The sequence below is a fragment of the Neocloeon triangulifer genome, unplaced genomic scaffold (genome assembly GCF_031216515.1).
Source record: "Neocloeon triangulifer isolate White Clay Creek 2 clone unplaced genomic scaffold, ASM3121651v1 ptg000001l, whole genome shotgun sequence".
NCBI classification, from domain to species: Eukaryota; Metazoa; Arthropoda; class Insecta; order Ephemeroptera; family Baetidae; genus Neocloeon; species Neocloeon triangulifer.
Genome location: NW_026775544.1, coordinates 4,130,269 through 4,148,059, shown reverse-complemented (window position 1 = coordinate 4,148,059; position 17,791 = coordinate 4,130,269). Strand labels below are relative to the sequence as shown.

General features: G+C 34.3%; 2 protein-coding genes and 1 long non-coding RNA gene across 3 annotated transcripts; 1 reads left to right on the top strand and 2 right to left on the bottom strand.

Moving 5' to 3' along the window:
• Positions 1-332: 332 nt before the first annotated feature.
• Positions 333-5,503, bottom strand: LOC132194291 (uncharacterized). The gene is made up of 3 exons (XR_009441527.1): positions 5,345-5,503; positions 3,076-3,266; positions 333-3,020 (listed from the first exon to the last, which is right to left on the bottom strand). It is a non-coding gene; the product is annotated as an uncharacterized LOC132194291 (long non-coding RNA).
• Positions 5,504-6,395: 892 nt separating this feature from the next.
• Positions 6,396-7,738, top strand: LOC132195738 (uncharacterized). The gene is made up of 2 exons (XM_059617921.1): positions 6,396-6,501; positions 7,006-7,738. The coding sequence occupies exons 1-2, from the start codon at positions 6,409-6,411 to the stop codon at positions 7,597-7,599; spliced, it is 687 nt and encodes a 228-aa protein (XP_059473904.1). The 5' UTR covers positions 6,396-6,408; the 3' UTR covers positions 7,600-7,738.
• A 4,949-nt stretch (positions 7,739-12,687) lies between these two features.
• LOC132197468 (uncharacterized) lies at positions 12,688-16,012 on the bottom strand. The gene is made up of 3 exons (XM_059620776.1): positions 15,845-16,012; positions 14,062-14,226; positions 12,688-13,574 (listed from the first exon to the last, which is right to left on the bottom strand). Exons 1-3 carry the CDS (start codon positions 15,900-15,902, stop codon positions 13,366-13,368), a joined length of 432 nt encoding a protein of 143 aa, XP_059476759.1. The 5' UTR covers positions 15,903-16,012; the 3' UTR covers positions 12,688-13,365.
• Positions 16,013-17,791: the final 1,779 nt, after the last annotated feature.

The window sequence follows — 17,791 nt, the reverse complement described above, 5'->3', positions numbered from 1 at the left end:
TCATAAACAAAAATGCATGGAGTGTAATTTGTTTCCTTATCTAGGAAATCAAAACAAGAAAATAATTTTTATTTGAAACAACAGATATGGTAGATGGGGGTGTAAATCGCGAAAAACTACATTGAGGTGTCATCGGCACCAGACAAATATTTTCGGGTTAATAATTAAATTAGAAGGCCGGGTTCAGCCGCGATGTAGTGGTGGTTTTTTTATGTAAGGGTGTCAAATGGGGTGGGTTAGAAAGTGGCTGAACCCGGCCGTGGGGGTGTAAATCGCGAAAATCCGATTTTCAGGTGTCATCGGCACCATAAAAATTCCTTCGGGTGAATAATTAAATTAGAAGGCCGGGTTCAGCCGCGATGTAAGGGTTGTTTTTTATGTAAGGGTCTCAAGGGTGTAAGTTGGGGTGGGATAGAAAGCGGCTGGACCCGGCCGTGAGGGTGTAAATCGCGAAAAACCCATATTTTATGTACTTCTAGAGATCTAATGCATAACGGGTTACTTATAAAAGGCCAAATGCATCCCCCAGAACGCAATCAGCATTCTTTGATAGCCCTTTTTTGAGATAAAAAAAAGTTGGTGATATTGCCAACTTCTCCACTTTTAAAAAAATGCCAAAATCTGTTGGCGATATCGCCAACTTCACTAACGTCTTGAGAAGGAGCTAAATTAGGATTTTCAGAGGCCACTTCGAATAAAAAGACTGATTTAATTTGCAATAAACGAAATTATCTTTTAAAATTAAATAATTAAATGAATATTTACGCATGAGAAGCCTAAATTTATGTAATTAAAGTCCCTTAAATTCATCATTAACGTTAGCACAATGCACATGTGTACTTCGATCACCTAGTAAGTCGCGTGTTTTCCGATTTTTTTGGCCGTTTCCATATTTCAGATTTCAGATGATGTCTGGTCTGAAAAGGCATTTTGAACGAATTCCTTTCGGACCAAGTAAGGTTACCCTTATTAACTTATAATATCATCTCAATATGCCCAATATGCCAACCAGAACCATAAATTTGTCTCAATTAACTTGATTTTTTTTTTTAAATCCCAAAGATATACTACTTTTGCCCTGTTCTAGTTTGCATAATAACTTACTATAACCCCCAGGCGACAAAAGTTATGATCATTTGCCTTGCCCTGAAGGAGATAAAAAAAATCAAATTTTTTAAGATCTATTCCAAACTATTTAAAAAGTTTTGTAGTAGAAGTTCACGATTGAGGGTTGATGCATGGTGGATTGAATTTAAATTCGGCTTTTCCTCGATGGGTTTTTGTGAGTTTTTATTGTTTAAGAAAAACAATATCCTGCTCTACATGTTTCGGCCACCGCCGAGAAAGGTACGCTCAAAACACACGTTTAAATATTCTGACCAAAATTATTATAAAAACTTATTTTGTTTTTTGAAAAATTTTTTGAATTAAATGTCAAATTTTGGTTAAAAATTATTGTTTGTGAAGAAAAGTAAATTTAAATAATTTTTCACGAAAAATTGTCAATTTGAAGGAAAAATTATTTTTGAAAAAAGATTTAATTTTGTACTAATTTTTGTCAAAATGTTTTTCATAGCTCATGAATTATGGCTGCAGCCCGCAGCCGAAACATGTAGAGCAGGATATTGTTTTTCTTAAACAATACAAACTCACAAAAACCCATCGAGGAAAAGCCGAATTTAAATTCAATCCACCCTATTTAAAAAGTATTCTCATTCTGCAAAAATTGTGGAATTCTTTAACTAAGTCAATGGCCCAGCTGCCGCGCAAAACACCATGGCTGAGACCTTTATATTCCATTGAAACAATGTTAATATCCAGTTAAATTATAAAAAAGCTGAACAAATTTGGTTTGCCTCCGTAGGGGTTAAGTACAAAGAGCTAAATATTTTCTATTTTTGACATCGATGACAATATGACACATATCTCATAAGCACATTGTTCCAGACAAATTCAAAATCATCTTTAGAAAACTTTTCTCATGAGATTTGAGCAAAGTTTATGTTGACAGCCTTATTTGTTTTCTGTTTCAGGCATCTTGCAAACAGAAATACCTTTTTGGGTCAAATGTAAGAGGCGTTGTATGTTGTATTACGAAAAGCTAAATGAACTTTTTCATAACCTAACTTTAGAGTTTCGCAGACAAAACTGCTGATTGATCTTTATTTTATTCCAAATATTTAATTGATAGTCTCCTAAAAAATGTGATAAAAATTTTTTCAAATAAAAAATTCCGCTTGGCTGCTTTTCTTGTGTGCTTTTTGAAATCTCAACTTATTCCATTAATTCATATAGTTACATAATACATATTGCTGACTATAAATAACTTGTGGAGTTTATGGACGAGGCACAATCGTGCCCGTGATAAAATGACTTAAAAATTTAGAATACAAGTGACTTATTAAAAAATTCGCTGTACACAATTTTTAGCGCTGAGAAAGTCCACAGACCTACTTGAGCAGATTTTCTCATTTTTGAAAATTAACCTAAGCATAAATATAAAAATTATTAGTTTTTATCGTTTTTATCACATTCTATCAATAATCAGAGATCAGAGGTACTTTTTAAATCAGGGCCATGAGATTTGTTACAAAACGTTTTACCAATTTGGATTTTAAAATAAAGAGTTTTCAATAAATTTTATATTTTTGTTGAATACTGAACTTATTGTTGGACTACCAGAGTCTGATGTTTTCTTGGCCTTTTTAGAACAGACGATGGGCGCGCTGCAGTTGCATGTGACTCGGAATCTCTCTGAGAAATTCTGGGCCCGATTGTCAGCCCCCAACAGGTGACACTTGCAAAATTCCATGCAGGCATTGCAGGCTCTTCCTTCAAGGTTGATTGTGCAAGGCTGGGAATACAGTGGGATTCTGAATTCGCATAATCCTGACCCTTTTGGCCTCATGCGACCTCCGGCCGTTCACATACAAAACTGTTTTTGCTGCTCTTGCACGTTGAATTCACACTCCACAAGCCGCCTGCTGGCCTCTGTGTTCAGCGTGTTTGCGTAAATCGAGCTAAAAAAAAATTTGGATTTTAGCTAACGATTTGTCTGTTTCTACATTAATTTACCTCAATACCATAGCAGAGGTAGATTTTGATGGATTCAAGTCGCATTTTATGAACCTGAAGTCGTCCTGGACCATCATGACACCTCTGGGCCATCATGCATCATGCCTTGTTTACATTTTGTCCATGGCCTTGATGGCCATGTGAGAAACAATTTTGCCAACCGCACTTGGAGTTATTACATCGGCGATAAACTTCACAGATATCAGTGATTAATTATTATTATTTTAATTGTAAAAATTACTTTATCATATTTTTTTCGCTTCATTTTAAATAAAGATAATAGAATTTAATCTTGGTTAGAGTTGTTTTTTAATGATAACAATTATTATTTTAATTTAAATAGCACTGAGCAGATGTCTGTCAATCCAAGTGAACTTTGGCAGGGTCAACCGATCATTACCAAATTTTACAGGGTGATAGACCATGTTAAGAGGTTTCCAAACATATATAGTTTTACCCCAATATCTCAAAATTTCCGGGTTTTACGGGCCATTCAAATTTGGATTTTGAAAATTTTTAAACGTCTGTATCTCGGCTTCCCGTGGTCGTAGAACAAAAAACTTGGGTGCTTTGGAATCCTCTTATTGCTTTCTACAACTTTGCTTTGAAGTGCAAAATAGTAGGTCACAGGTCAAGGTCACTTCCGGTGACCTCGTGACCTTTGACCTCAAATTTGAGGGTGAGCCGTCACTTTTTTCAAAATTCTGAGATAGCCATTTTGTAGATCGCTAAATTTTACGTAGTATAAGAGAATAAAAAAAATGGGACCCCTCTTAGTTTTTTTAATTAAAAAATAAAACCAATAAAAAACGTGGTTTTCCGAGCTCTGAACTTGGAAAAATAACTTTGAAGCTCTGTAACTTTTTATGTGTTAGAGATAGGTAAATTGTTCCAATGACAAAAAGTGTTTATTTTTAGACGGGCAATCCAACCATGTAACACACATACTGATCAGGTCACAAAAGGTCATTGACCCTGGTGACCTGTGACCTTGAAATTATTTTTTATACCATTATGATACATCGTTGGAAAGAGGACATTAAGAGGATCATTTTGGTACCCGGAATTATGTAGTAGCTCAAAGAGGAACGAAGTTATTAACGTTTAAATGTTATCCATAATTAATATTTTTAGTTTTTAATTTAAAAAAACTGCAATAACTCCGTTCCTATTTGAGCTACTACAAAATTCCGGGTACCAAAATTATCCTCTTAATGTCCTCTTTCCAACGATGTATCATAATGGCATAAAAAATAATTTCAAGGTCACAGGTCACCAGGGTCAATGACCTTTTGTGACCTGATCATTATGTGTGTTACATGGTTGGATTGCCCGTCTAAAAATAAACACTTTTTGTCATTGGAACAATTTACCTATCTCTAACACATAAAAAGTTACAGAGCTTCAAAGTTATTTTTCCAAGTTCAGAGCTCGGAAAACCACGTTTTTTATTGGTTTTATTTTTTAATTAAAAAAACTAAGAGGGGTCCCATTTTTTTTATTCTCTTATACTACGTAAAATTTAGCGATCTACAAAATGGCTATCTCAGAATTTTGAAAAAAGTGACGGCTCACCCTCAAATTTGAGGTCAAAGGTCACGAGGTCACCGGAAGTGACCTTGACCTGTGACCTACTATTTTGCACTTCAAAGCAAAGTTGTAGAAAGCAATAAGAGGATTCCAAAGCACCCAAGTTTTTTGTTCTACGACCACGGGAAGCCGAGATACAGACGTTTAAAAATTTTCAAAATCCAAATTTGAATGGCCCGTAAAACCCGGAAATTTTGAGATATTGGGGTAAAACTATATATGTTTGGAAACCTCTTAACATGGTCTATCACCCTGTAAAATTTGGTAATGATCGGTTGACCCTGCCAAAGTTCACTTGGATTGCCAGACATCTGCTCCACTGCATTTTTTCACACGACACAAACTTGTCGAGTTGTACAACATTAGTATGTACTTGCAAGTTACAATACACCCACAGCTAGTACAGCCAAGGTAGTACAGCTGTCTGTCAAAAAAGTGCCAAAAAATAAAACAAAATTAATGGTTTAATTTTTTTCAATTAATGTAAGAGGCGCACTGGTATTTTTTTACCATACTAGACCCAGGTAAATTAAAATTTGTATTTTGATGCAGTGGCAGTTCGCTTGGTTCTTGTATCATACCTAAACTTTTTTAGTCTCTCGGCGCTACTCATACACAGTTGCAAATGAATTACAAGCACAACATTATATATTTGTTTAAACAATCAATACATACTCACCATCCGGCGGTTACAGGCTCCCCTCTGATGATCCGTCCAGTCCAGCTGCTTGCCACACAGACACACGTACCAAACCAAGCTCGCGATGTGAGGCCTCGCCAAGCAGCCAACCTGCCCTGCCAGACGTCCGGCCATCGAACTTTAGCCGCCAGCAAACCCACAGCTAAACCAGCAGTTTTCCTGCTCCCTTCGCTGCCGGCCACATCTGCAAGCCAAGAAAGAAGGAAATTTCCTTTGTTAAGTCAGCCCATCTATATAACCCGACCCCGTCAAGTGAAATTCCCCGTTGCAAGCACAATAAATAATTTCCCCGAATATTAGGCGTGAAATTAATAGGAAATAAAAACTATTGCACAGTTGTCATCAGCAATCAGCAGAGATTCATATTTTTGTCTTTTTCCTCTACCCAGCCATAAAATGCAAACCCTAAGGAAAACAGTCGAAACAGTCAGCTTAATTTGTCAGTACTAAATTTATTCTAATATTCCTCTTAATTTTCATCTTCTTTTGCTTAAAAAAACTCAATCTTTCAAAAAGCATAACTCCACCCAGTCAGCAATAATTTATGTTTCACAATTGTACAAAATAATTATCAAGCTCATTTGATTTTTTTTTTTTAAAGAAAAGTAGGACTTCACAAGATTTGAAAATGTAAATGAATATTCCTTGACAAAGGAATATATTAAAAAATTAATCTGCAATATTTTGTGAATAATTTTTTTAACTTAATAATCTTTTAACTCTAAATAATTTCTTCAAATTAAAGTGGAATACATTTTTAATTTATCGAAGCAAATAAACTCATTCGTTATTGCAAAATATTCCTGAAACGTGCTGAATATTTTAATTCAATAATATAATGTAATAATATTTTGATCTGCAGTTTTTGCGAGGACCTGGTATGGAATTCATCCTATATAAAATCATATAATTGTAATGTATACTAAAAAAATCTCTAAAATTTTGAAAAATGTTCCACTTTTTCAACAACGTCTCCTTTGACACCAACTAGAGGCGCCACTGTCACTGAATACGTTCTCATTTGTCCGCCATTTTGATGACGTATGTATACAAATTTACAGAACAACAAAAGGTACATAGCCAAATCTGGTGAAATCCGATTCTCTTCGATCCTGTCCTGTTCCTTTGTGATCACAGTAAGCTAAATGCCTTAATTTAAATATATAGTGTTGTTAATAAGGGGGTTGTTACTAAGCTTTGGAAAATATTTAATTTTTTATGTAACTGAAAATTCGCAACTGAAAAATATCTCAACATTATTTGCAAAAGTTTCTATGACGAGAGGCTGCCATATTTTTTATTAAGGATATTGGAAGTGTACATGTGGATTGGACAAAACATTGTTATCGGCACAGAAATTAGCATTGTTTTTTAATTGTTGCGAACATTTTTTGGTATCATTAAAAAAATCATAATTTCATTATTTAAATGGATATATTGCAGGTGGATTTGACAACAGATTTCTGTGTGCCCCATAATAATCAATGCTAATTTCTGTGCGGACAACAATGGTTTGTCCAATCCACACTAAGAAGTCTTCCAATATCCATTTATTATACAGTATTACATATAATAATCTTATTTTTTCTTTTTTTAATATAATCACGGTTCGTTTTTAATCCCTGTTTTTTTTTTCACAGATGTCGACTGTGAATTTGAAAAGGAGGATCAAGGCCGTCAAATGGTCTCACATCAGCGAGTTCACGGAGCAACGAATTTTTGACGAATTCATCCTGGGTAATCGAGTGCGCTTGAGCCAAAACCTTCACGACACTCTTACATCAAAAATGGCCACCCTGGGCATCAATGAACTTCAGGACGTCGTCTTGAAACTGATAGCCCCAAATGGACAAACCACTTTTGTTGGTGTCCTGGACTTTGTTCCAAACAGGGGCAACAACACTGTTTTCTGCCCTGATTGGCTCCTTGTGGAGAATCTGAAAATTTACAACCTCACCTTAGTGAACATGAGCATCATGAAGGCCCAGCCCCACATTGCCTCCATTCTTCGCTTCGAGTCCAACTTTAGTGACTCTGCGGATAACAGGGCTACCCTTTATGACAGAGTGAAACACCTGACCCTCATCGCTGAGGGTGACACCCTACTAGCAGATATTTCTGGTCGAGACGCACAGTTTGTGCTGAAAAGGTGTTTGCCTCGTAAGAAAGTTCTCCGCTTAACCTTGAATAACGGAGAACCCAATTTCGTGGTCAAGATCAACCAGGCAGGTTGACCTTTTCATGACTATATCCCCAACATTGACTTGTCCTCAATCTGTAATTAAAGAATTTTTATTGATTCACAGCTCACACAGCGCTTAAATACAAGAATATGGATTTTTTTTAAAATAAAACAATAGAAATAAAATTTAAAAATTGTATTTAACTTTGTGGCTTTTTAACTTTGATTTAAATATAATATAACTTTTAGATTATTTATTTTAAAAATGTGATTGATGTGTGTGAGAGTAATTGTGTTTAAAAGTGCTTTCTACTCCACAATGGGGAACCAAGCCTTTATCGATATCTCTTGTCAATGAACCTTTGTTTTTCCGAACAAGTAAGTAATGTTCATCGTTCGGTTGATGTTTAATAGAGTCCACACACCATAAACCATCAGTATGTCCATCTTTAATTAAGAACAAAAGAAACTTTCAAACCTTTAAATGAATTAAATCGAGGAGTCCACCGGTGCTTGGCCAAAGGGCCAAAATAATTTCGTCTGACGTTGAATTTTGTAGCTCAAAGACTTTAGCATCAGTGGTTCTTCTACTCTTCACGCACCAAGAATAAGCGGCTGCTCTGCACCTCGTTGATTTGCCTTTGGCCATTCTACTGGTTCAAACGTATTTTCCGTATCTTATTATAACAGCTAAAATTTCGGTTTTAAATTTTCCATATTGACTCTTACTTAACTAGCCGAAGCTTAGAGTACCCAAGTTTTTTGTGTTACTTATGCATTTCCGTTGCTTTATCCCATCAATTGAAATCAGGTGCATTCGCCTTTGAGCACAATTGTGCTTTAAGGCTAGTCTCCGATCAAATTTTTGTTCGCGCGAACTTTGGTCGCGCAACCGCATGTTCGCGCGAACTTTTTTGGCAGTCGCACGAAGCGTCCACGAACTCCACGATCAGATTTTCTTCTGAATATTGCGCGCAGCTTTTTATTGGTTGTTGATTTTAAGTAGAGACGCAAAAGTCACGTGATGATTACAAACAGATTACAAGAAAAGCAATCTGAGAAATAAAATTACAAATAACGGACCTTTTTTTTGAGAAATCAAAAAAGAAATTTAGAAACTAAGAACAAAAATATTATTAAATTCAAATTATTAAACTATTTTTATTATTTTTTTTTTTCTTTTAAAAATATCTTTATTTTTCTTGTATAAAAAATAGGTCGCTAAAAAGTTTCTTGGGGACCAAATTTTTACTCTAAAATTTTCAGCCTGAGTGCCAACTATTTCAATTTAATTTTTTTTCCATCAAAAGAAATTTTGAGCTTTTCATTTTCCAATTATTTTAATTTTTTCAATTGTTTAAGTTTAAAAAGACAATTGTTCGATGCAAAAATTGAATTGTTGGACACAACGGTTACAAATAATTTTAAACAAAATACAAGAAGCATAAGGTTTTGGACCCAAATCTACACAATTTATCACACACAGTTTATTTATTTATAATTTTTCAATGTTCATGACTATAACTTTTAAAATTATAATTTGCAGGGAAAAACTTATTAAATATTAAACGAGCATTTTTGTTTCTGTAAACAAACCAAATTAACCATTTTTAAAGCGTGTGTGAATGATTTTTAAAACACCTGAGGTAGGAAAGCGTGAAATTTTACTCATAGAAACATAATTAACGTAATTAATATTAGTTAGAAAACTTATCCTTCTGGTATTACAGCTTTTCTATTCATTAATTTCGACAAAACAATTCTTTTTACACGGATTGAAAGAGAGTTTTGAAAATAAAAACAATCCGTCGCCTTGCCGTCAATGCCGTCGCTCCACAGCAGCCACTGCCTTATTGAACGTCGCCTTTAAATAACTTGATCGCAGTATCAAAATTAGTTTAAATGTATAGGATAACCTTTGAAAAGCAAAAAAATAGATGCAGCCGCAATGAACTTTTCGTCCTAGCGATCTTTGGAAAATATTGTGTTTAACTAAAAAATATTTAATTATTTCTGTAACTTATTAATTTTGTTAATTCTCACTATCTGATCCTGAGATGAAATCTAATTTTGAATTTTCATAAAAAAAAAATCAGAACGTACTAATTCAACTATTGAATTCGCTGACCCTCAAGAAAAGCTGATTCCAGATATTTCTGGGAAAATATCTAAAATACGTTCATATTATGTAATTTTGCAATCATACTTCGCGGGTATATAGTCGTGAAGAGTGCAATTTGTAAATAGTGCGATTCTTTCTGTTTTCACACCCCATGCCCAAATTTGAAGTTAGCCGATTGAGATTTTCACAGCATAACAATCATGACTTAGAAGCAACACCCCTAAATTTTTTTGATAAAATTTCAAAAATTGCGGGTTTTATGGGACATTTTGAAAAAATTAGCTAGTACTGTACTAGCACTACTAGTAACTTTGTTGTTGTGTAAAAAGTCGTAGGTCAAAGTTCAAGGTCATTTTTCATGACCTCAAATTTTCAAACTCAAATTTGAAAATGGGTTTTAAAAAAATTTTGAGATTCCTCATAAAATTTTACATTATATATGTCAAAACTAGAGAGAATTTTTTTGTCAAATTTAAAAATAAAAAAGGATTTTTAAGAGGTTTTAAGAATATTAAAAAACGTGGTTTTTAGTGCTTCCGCGCAGTTCCGCAGGCAGGGTCAACATTACATTCGCCTTAAACATCGTCCCTGATCATGTTAGGCAAAAAGTGATAATCACCGATGTTAATGCTCACGTCAAGCCAAATCGAATGGTGTATATATTGATGGCCTTTGGTGACTTTCAGGTCGAAGGTCACCCAGGTCGGTGACCTGAGGTCCCCTGACCTAGATGTGTGATACGTTCTTGAAAAGGTCTCGTTAAGAGGATAATTTTGGTCACCAATTTTTGGTCTGTACCTCAACCACAAACCGAATAATTGTGCTTTTTATTAATTCAATGCACAATTTTTAACACAATTAATTGTAAAATCATAATTAATCGGTTTGTGGTTGAGGTACAGACCAAAAATTGGTGACCAAAATTATCGTCTCAACGAGACCTTTTTAAGTACGTATCATTCATCTAGGTCAGGCGACCTCAGGTCACTGATCTGGGTGACCTTGGACCTGAAAGTCACCAAAGGCCATCAATATATACACCATTCGATTTGGCTTGATGTGAGCATTAACTTTGGTGATTATTACTTTTTACCTAAAATGATCAGGGACGACGTTTAAGGCGATCATAATGTTGACCCTGCCTGCGGTAGCACTAAAAACCACATTTTTTAATATTCTTTTTTATTTTTAAATTTAACAAAGAAAAACGTCACTCCAGTTTTTACATATACTATGTAAAATTTTATGAGGAATCGAATGGCTATCTCAAAATTATTTAAAACGTGTGGCCCATTTTCAAATTTGAGTTTGAAAATTTGAGGTCATGAAAAATGACCTTGAAATTTGACCTACGACGAAATTCAACCATACCCGGATTTTTGTTCTACGAACGCGAGAAAATTAGGTTTTTTAATTTTTTCAAAATGTCCCATAAAACCAGCAATTTTGGAAATTTTTTAAAAAACATTTAGGGGTGTTGCTTCTAAGTCATGGTTGTTATGCTGTGAAAATCTCAATCGGCTAACTTCAAATTTGGGCATGGGGTGTGAAAACATAAGGAATCGCACTATTAAAACTTTTGCTAGTCTCAACTTTGGAGTGAATATTTTCCAAAATTCCAGAGAAACAAACTCGATGACGTAGGCTGGAAATATTTAATCAAATGATCTACCTGCTGAATTTGAAATAATTAAAATTTAATATCGATCTCTACGCACAGAATAATCTGGAAAAACTATATTATTAAAAAAAAGGCATAAAACTTTACAATCTCGATCAGTTGCAAAACGTGCCCTACTGGCCATATAAATAAAATGTGTTATTTTGAAAATGTCTAGTATCAATAAAAATTTTAGTGTTAATTAAAGGGAAAATAGCAAAAATTGTATCCATTACCAAGCAATCTTCTCAAAATCAAACGATCATTTATTTCCGAGAGTTAAACATTTTATTGCATTTTATATTTTAAACGTAAAACTAAATAAACCACAGAGGTTATAAACCTTTACTGCGTTGACAGTTGTGAAGTAAGTTTAAAATATAGTGTAGATGAAATACGCAACGATTTGCAATTTCGAAACATTTTGTACTAGAACTGAAAAGAAAAAGTTATTCCATTTGCATATCATAAAATTATTGACTGGCATGCACAGTCTGACAAAACTCTCTCTCCCTTCATTACTTAATTAAAGTTCTTATTAAATCGTCCAGAGAGAGAGACAATTTGTAAATCTGGCTATCTAGAGTCTAAAAGTATCAAAATTTTGCGTTATTTAATTAATTTCACAAAAAAGTAGCTAATTAAGAAACTCATGAAAATATAATATTAGGCAACACGCGTAGCAGGAATGTGCTGCAAGTTGCATAACTTTGATGAGTGGGACTAACTAAGACCACAACGCGAGTATTTTAAATTAGAAAAGAAAATAGATATTAGATATGAATCAAGAAACAAACTTAAACGTAAGTCTATGTAACGACCAAAGATCAATTTCTATAATTTGAATAATCCGATAACTTTATTTTATTTGGTAATTTACGTTCATCCTCGTTCTCTGGTTTTTAGCAGTTTCCAGATAATTAAAAATTAAATTAGTACCTCAACAACTACTAGAACCCCTTGTAAAAATAATTAAACGATAAATGCACGGCTTCCACCTTCCACGACAAAATCTGTAGCAATAGTTCCGAGTGACGACAGTGTTTCGATGAAAGTGATTCATGCGTGTATTTGCTGTGCGGGGAGAATTAATTAAATGAGCTTATTCTGAAATATGAATACATACGTAGTTTTAATTTGAGCGCCTAACGTAAACATAACTGAAATTCATAAATGATGGAAATAAATTTAATTTGTTATATAAACGAAAGTTTATTATTTTTTTCCATGTTTTATTGAGGTAAAATCTTTTTAAGAACAGTGTTTTTTTATATCTCTTGTACAACTATAATATTTTCACTTTTTATCTCGCAGAAAGAAAGTGAAAGTTTTATAATAATCATGTATTTTTTTTCATATCCAAAGCAACAATAATTAAGCGTACAACAACTGATTTTTGTATATTTATTTCAGCCCTAAATATTTTCTTGTGTTGCATGCTGGCTTTCTCCAGTGATATTACTTCGACTTTTTACTATAGCATTCCATCTCGAGCCGACCTTTGTGTGTCGACCAAACATATTTACCTCCCTTGAGCTGCATGTTGAATCGCAAATAGGTAAATGGCAATGAGACTATGGACATGCACAAACCCCAGCGGCTTACTTGATGGAAAATCCGACTCCTTCGTTACATTAATAATTATCCCTTATTATTTACACTAACACAGTGGAATATCTCTTGATGCTAATCAATGGTGTCTTTTTTCTTTATATGGCTCAACGGTCACTACAGAAGAAGAGAAGGGGTCAACTGCTAAAGTTCATTCTAAACGCGCAATCAAAGAATCAAACTGTGAGAGACGAGGCGATGAAAATTTCGCTCCAATTTAAAAAGCTCGAAGTTATGTTTATTTTTAAAATTAAAGAAGAACAATTTTTCTCTTTCTGTACAAACAAATTATGCGTGCTTTTGGTATTTTATTTTCTAAACCGATCCAAGAGCTGGCGACGGATGGCGGAAGAATAGGATAATTGCTGGCACCCTCTTTATTTGGTTTGAATGAATTTCAGCTCTTTTTCGGCCAGTTGGTCTCTCTAGTACAGGAAGAGACGGGCCAAGGCGGCAACGGCCACTGTCACCATCACAGACATCGAGCTGATGCCCGGCGCGGAGTTGCACATGTCACCTGTTGTGCAAGAACACACTTCTTGGCGGCCACCGAATCCGGCCCTCTGGTAGCATTTGTCCACATAGTTGGACGCTTCGTAGCCGCACGAGCGAATCACGCGGTGGTCAGGCTGGACTGTATTAAAAATAGAAGGTTTTTAATTGCTGGTAATTAAAACAATTTTTATTTTCTATTAATGCATCCAAAAACTTTGATTAAAGTAATAAATATCAATAAACCTCTTGAATATTGCGTAGTTTGTATTTTTATTGAATTTTTTTTTAGTTTAAAATTAAAAACTTCAGAAAAGTCTATTTTGCCCTTTTTCAACGGAAGGCCAATTAAAATTAAAGAAAATATTTGTTAGAATCGTTATGTAATGATTTGTGCACAATCGCATTTGAATTTTTGAAAAAATATATCAGATTAAATAATTTTACTGTCTACTTTAGAAACCTTTTTTAAAGTATTTTTTTTTAGCTGAGAAAAAATAATCATAGTTATAAATATACATAAAAATTCCTTAAAAACTAAAGAATAATCTTTTAAATATTCAATTGAAAATTAAAAAAGCTTATTTTTAATAAAAAATATTCGACTGTCGAATGATTAATTAACTTACGTCCATTGACCTCGAAGTCAATGTGCTGGACAATTTTGCGGCACATGGTGTATGTGGCGCCATCAGGAGCGTCCGTGCAATCCTTCTCAAGGGACTCAGGTGGGCGGTCCTGCATGCACGCTTTGTCGGTGTGACTGTTGCACACAAAACACTTGATCGCATATCCTGGGAACAATTGCGATTTTTTTAAATAATTTACAAAAAAATAATTTCTAATTTTTTTTAGGGTTTCTCTTAAAAATATAATAAAAATATTTTATCTCAAACGAAATTGAGTATCAAATTCCCTTGATTTAATAAAAAAAAAATGCACAAAATTATTAAATATTTTGAACTACAGCGCATCTTTACAAGAAAAAGATATTTATTTTTGCTATAAAAAAGCTGACACGGTCCTTTTTATTAACATCAAGGCCAGATTTTTCACCATCACACAAAATTGTTTTCGTCAAATAGTGTTGTTATTCTATTATTTTTTTTGTCAAGTGACGAAAAACCAATTAGGGTCGCCAACTGCGGTCAAAGGCTCGAATAAATACGGATATATCTGAAAAGATAAAACCCGGGGCAGAGGTCGCTTTGTATCTTGCTTATGAAATGTCGAAAGTTGCAAAACCAACTGGAAACTGGCGGAAAATTATTTCATAGCAATAGCAACAAGAACAACTCGAAATTAAAAAAAAAAAAAATACAAATTTGACTGTTGCAGCCGGCGAACGCGTGCCCGAGTTTGAGGTGAAATCTTATCATAATTGCTGAGCAAACATAACACCGTTAGAGGCGCGTTACACAATGTTTTATTGGTTAAAGAAAAGGATCTGTGAATATATTGGCAGAGAGACGATACTAAAGAGACGAGAAAAATATAACTATATTTTATAAAAATTTATTTTAAATCGCACTGTTGGTTGTGCTCACAGTGCAGGGGAAAATAAAATAAAGAATAAAAAGGGCTTAGTCAACCTTCAAATTGTGTGTTTTTTTTTATTATTTAAAATAGCCAAGTTTCAACCAGCTTCATCAAAAAGAAATATAGCAGCAATATAAATATAAAAAATATAAACAAGTATTCATGTAAAACCTCTATAAAACACTAAAATACGTTTTTTACTCAAATCTACATATTTTTGTGTATGTATTATTCTAACCCAACCCGTAATAATTTAACAATTGTGTTCTTTTTTATTTATTATTTAATATCTAAAATTATGTTTGATTCTACTTTGAAAGAATTTCGATTTCCTATTGAAAGATGCAATTTTTCAACATCGTTTTCATTGCGTTGGTTTTTCTTAAAACGTTCATATTCTCTTTGAAGAGGTTTTTTATTTTTTTCCACTTCGCGAACATCTCAAGTGCCCACTTTTTAACCGCAACTGAAGAGATAAAGTTATCGTCTTTTTATTTCCACAAAAATCTTATCAAATGGAAACGACTCAAACGACACAGTTATGAAAGAAAGCTAGTGGGTCGGGAAGAGGATCGGGATGCTGCAGCGCCGCCAATGCTCGCGTATTGATCGCCCTCGGCCCTGCTTTCGCTCCCCGGACCTCTCTTTTGAAAATGGGCCAAATCGGCGCAAAGCGATCGACCGAAAACTTTATTTCCTTGGAAACGCGATTGAAAACAGGGAATGAATTAATAAATGCATTTGACTAATTTATAAATTTTCCAAATTCAGACCGAAAAGGGAATGAAGGGTCGAGTGAAGTGGGTGCCCGTTTGGCAGAGGGGTAGCTGGAAAAAAATTTTCGTTCCTTCGTCTCTTTTATAAAGGTCTCACCTGTCTGTGCGGAGAGGACAAGCGTGAGGAGAGCAAGGCAGAAGAATTTGGCGGACATTTCGACGGTCGGTGAGGGTGACGGAGGCACTGGCGATTAACAAGTAATTGGCGATGCAGCCGTCCTGAGTGCACCCGCCGCGAGAGAGACCAGGCCAGAGGATGGTAGCGCGCCGTCGCCACTGCGCGCCCCACCGATAAAATCTTTCTCTTGTTCACCTTGTCACGTGACCTGCGCTCCAAGTGACGTAACTTCTCGCGCCCGCGACTAATTAGTCCGCCGGCATGCATATAATTGCAACGCAAACACGCGCTTTTTCAGCGGGTGTCAAGAACTAGTTTTTTTTCAGCACGCGCTTTGCCCCTTTTATCTACCTGCGAATGCACTTTAAATTTAAATTAATCCAGAGGAATCTGTCTGTGGGATTTCTTATCATATGAGCTTTAGTTTTTCTCTTTTTAGAAAGAAAATTTATCAGAAATTGGGTCACTGCTAATCAATGCTCTGCGTTTGTTCTCAGTTAAATTTTTCTTCGTCTTTCTCGCACGCTCCATCAGCAACTTGAACACGAGAAAGGGTTAAAAATAAATCAGCCGCCTGTTATTTTCTCTTCAATGGCCTTCTGTTTTTTTGAACACAAAACGTAGCAGATTGTTTTACTATTTGAAGATTAGTTTTAATAGTAATTTTATTTTAATTTTGCTTATTTAAATAATTAAAATTAAAATTTTCATTTGCCAAAAAGTGAGTTTGACTGTGGAGGTTCGCATTTGTCATTTAATCTCTCTGTGTAATTTTTTTGTGATGAAATTAAAGAAAAAACGGACTCATGATCTTAAGTATGGTCCAGTTAAATGAATTATCACGCTTGTTTAACAAATCACATTAGTTGACCTAGTTGAAGGAAATTATATTTCAATTGCATCGAGAAAAAATATCTTAAATTTCATAGGAGGGCTGCTAAGATATATTAATGGCCCTACAGAGCGTTGCCGAGTGTAAATTTAAGCCCTCGTGGTGTATGTTTGCTCTACCATTTGACTGCGCGTAGGTAATCACTTTCGATGACGCCAATTACGCACGCTCCCCAAGGTGAACAAAGCCGAAATTGTGAGACGGTGGCATGCGACTGATAGTAGCGTTTGTTTGATTTTGTTCATGGTATTGAATTATTACTCTTTGCATAAAATTAATTCCATAAGGTGCCCCATGTTGATATTTAAAAAATTATTGAAAAATAAGATAAATTATATCGATGAAGGAATCCCCTTTTTTTAAATTCATTTGAAAAATATATAATTTTTACTTTTCTAATTAAAAATAAAATAATAATCAATTTTGATATGGTGCTGTAACGAAATCTTATATTTCATCACATTTTATGAATTATTTCTGGAAATATTTATAATTTTATTACTTATCACTTGATTAAAACAAGTGATGAAGACTAACTTTTTATTATTAAAATTTTCAATTTCAATCAATACCCACAGCTTATGTTAGCTCATAAGCACCAATGTAGATGTCAGCCATGAGCCAGAGTTTGAGCACCAACTGACATCGACCCCTCTCTCGGAGAACATGTCAACCTTTTAGAGGTCTTTTTAAATGTGGCGCTAAATATCAAGCTGTGGACAAATTTTATAAATATTATTATGAATTAACTTTCATTCACTAACAATAAATGAAAAGTAGGAAATAACATCTCATCACTCATAAGGAAATAAATTGGAATAATTTGTCTTCAACTTATAATTATTCCATTTAAGTTTGTCACAAAAAATATCTTCTTAAAAGGCCCTATACAAATAGAAAAAAAGTTTTAATTTTGAAGAGTGCTTGGGAAAAAAATAATTATCTTGTAATACAAAAGTTGTGGAATGGGAGAACAGCGTTTTGTGTTTTGTGGTGATTAAATCTCGTGTCATGATTTATTATTATGAGTGCAG

Coding starts and splice junctions, on each gene's coding strand:
- LOC132197468 (XM_059620776.1), bottom strand. CDS start 15,902: ATGTCCGCCAAATTCTTCTGCCTTGCTCTCCTCACGCTTGTCCTCTCC. Junction 14,227..15,844: donor TGTCCTCTCCGCACAGACAG/GTGAGACCTTTA, acceptor AATTGTTCCCAG/GATATGCGATCAAGTGTTTT. Junction 13,575..14,061: donor TGACTTCGAGGTCAATGGAC/GTAAGTTAATTA, acceptor TTTTTAATACAG/TCCAGCCTGACCACCGCGTG.
- LOC132195738 (XM_059617921.1), top strand. CDS start 6,409: ATGTATACAAATTTACAGAACAACAAAAGGTACATAGCCAAATCTGGT. Junction 6,502..7,005: donor CCTGTTCCTTTGTGATCACA/GTAAGCTAAATG, acceptor TTTTTTTCACAG/ATGTCGACTGTGAATTTGAA.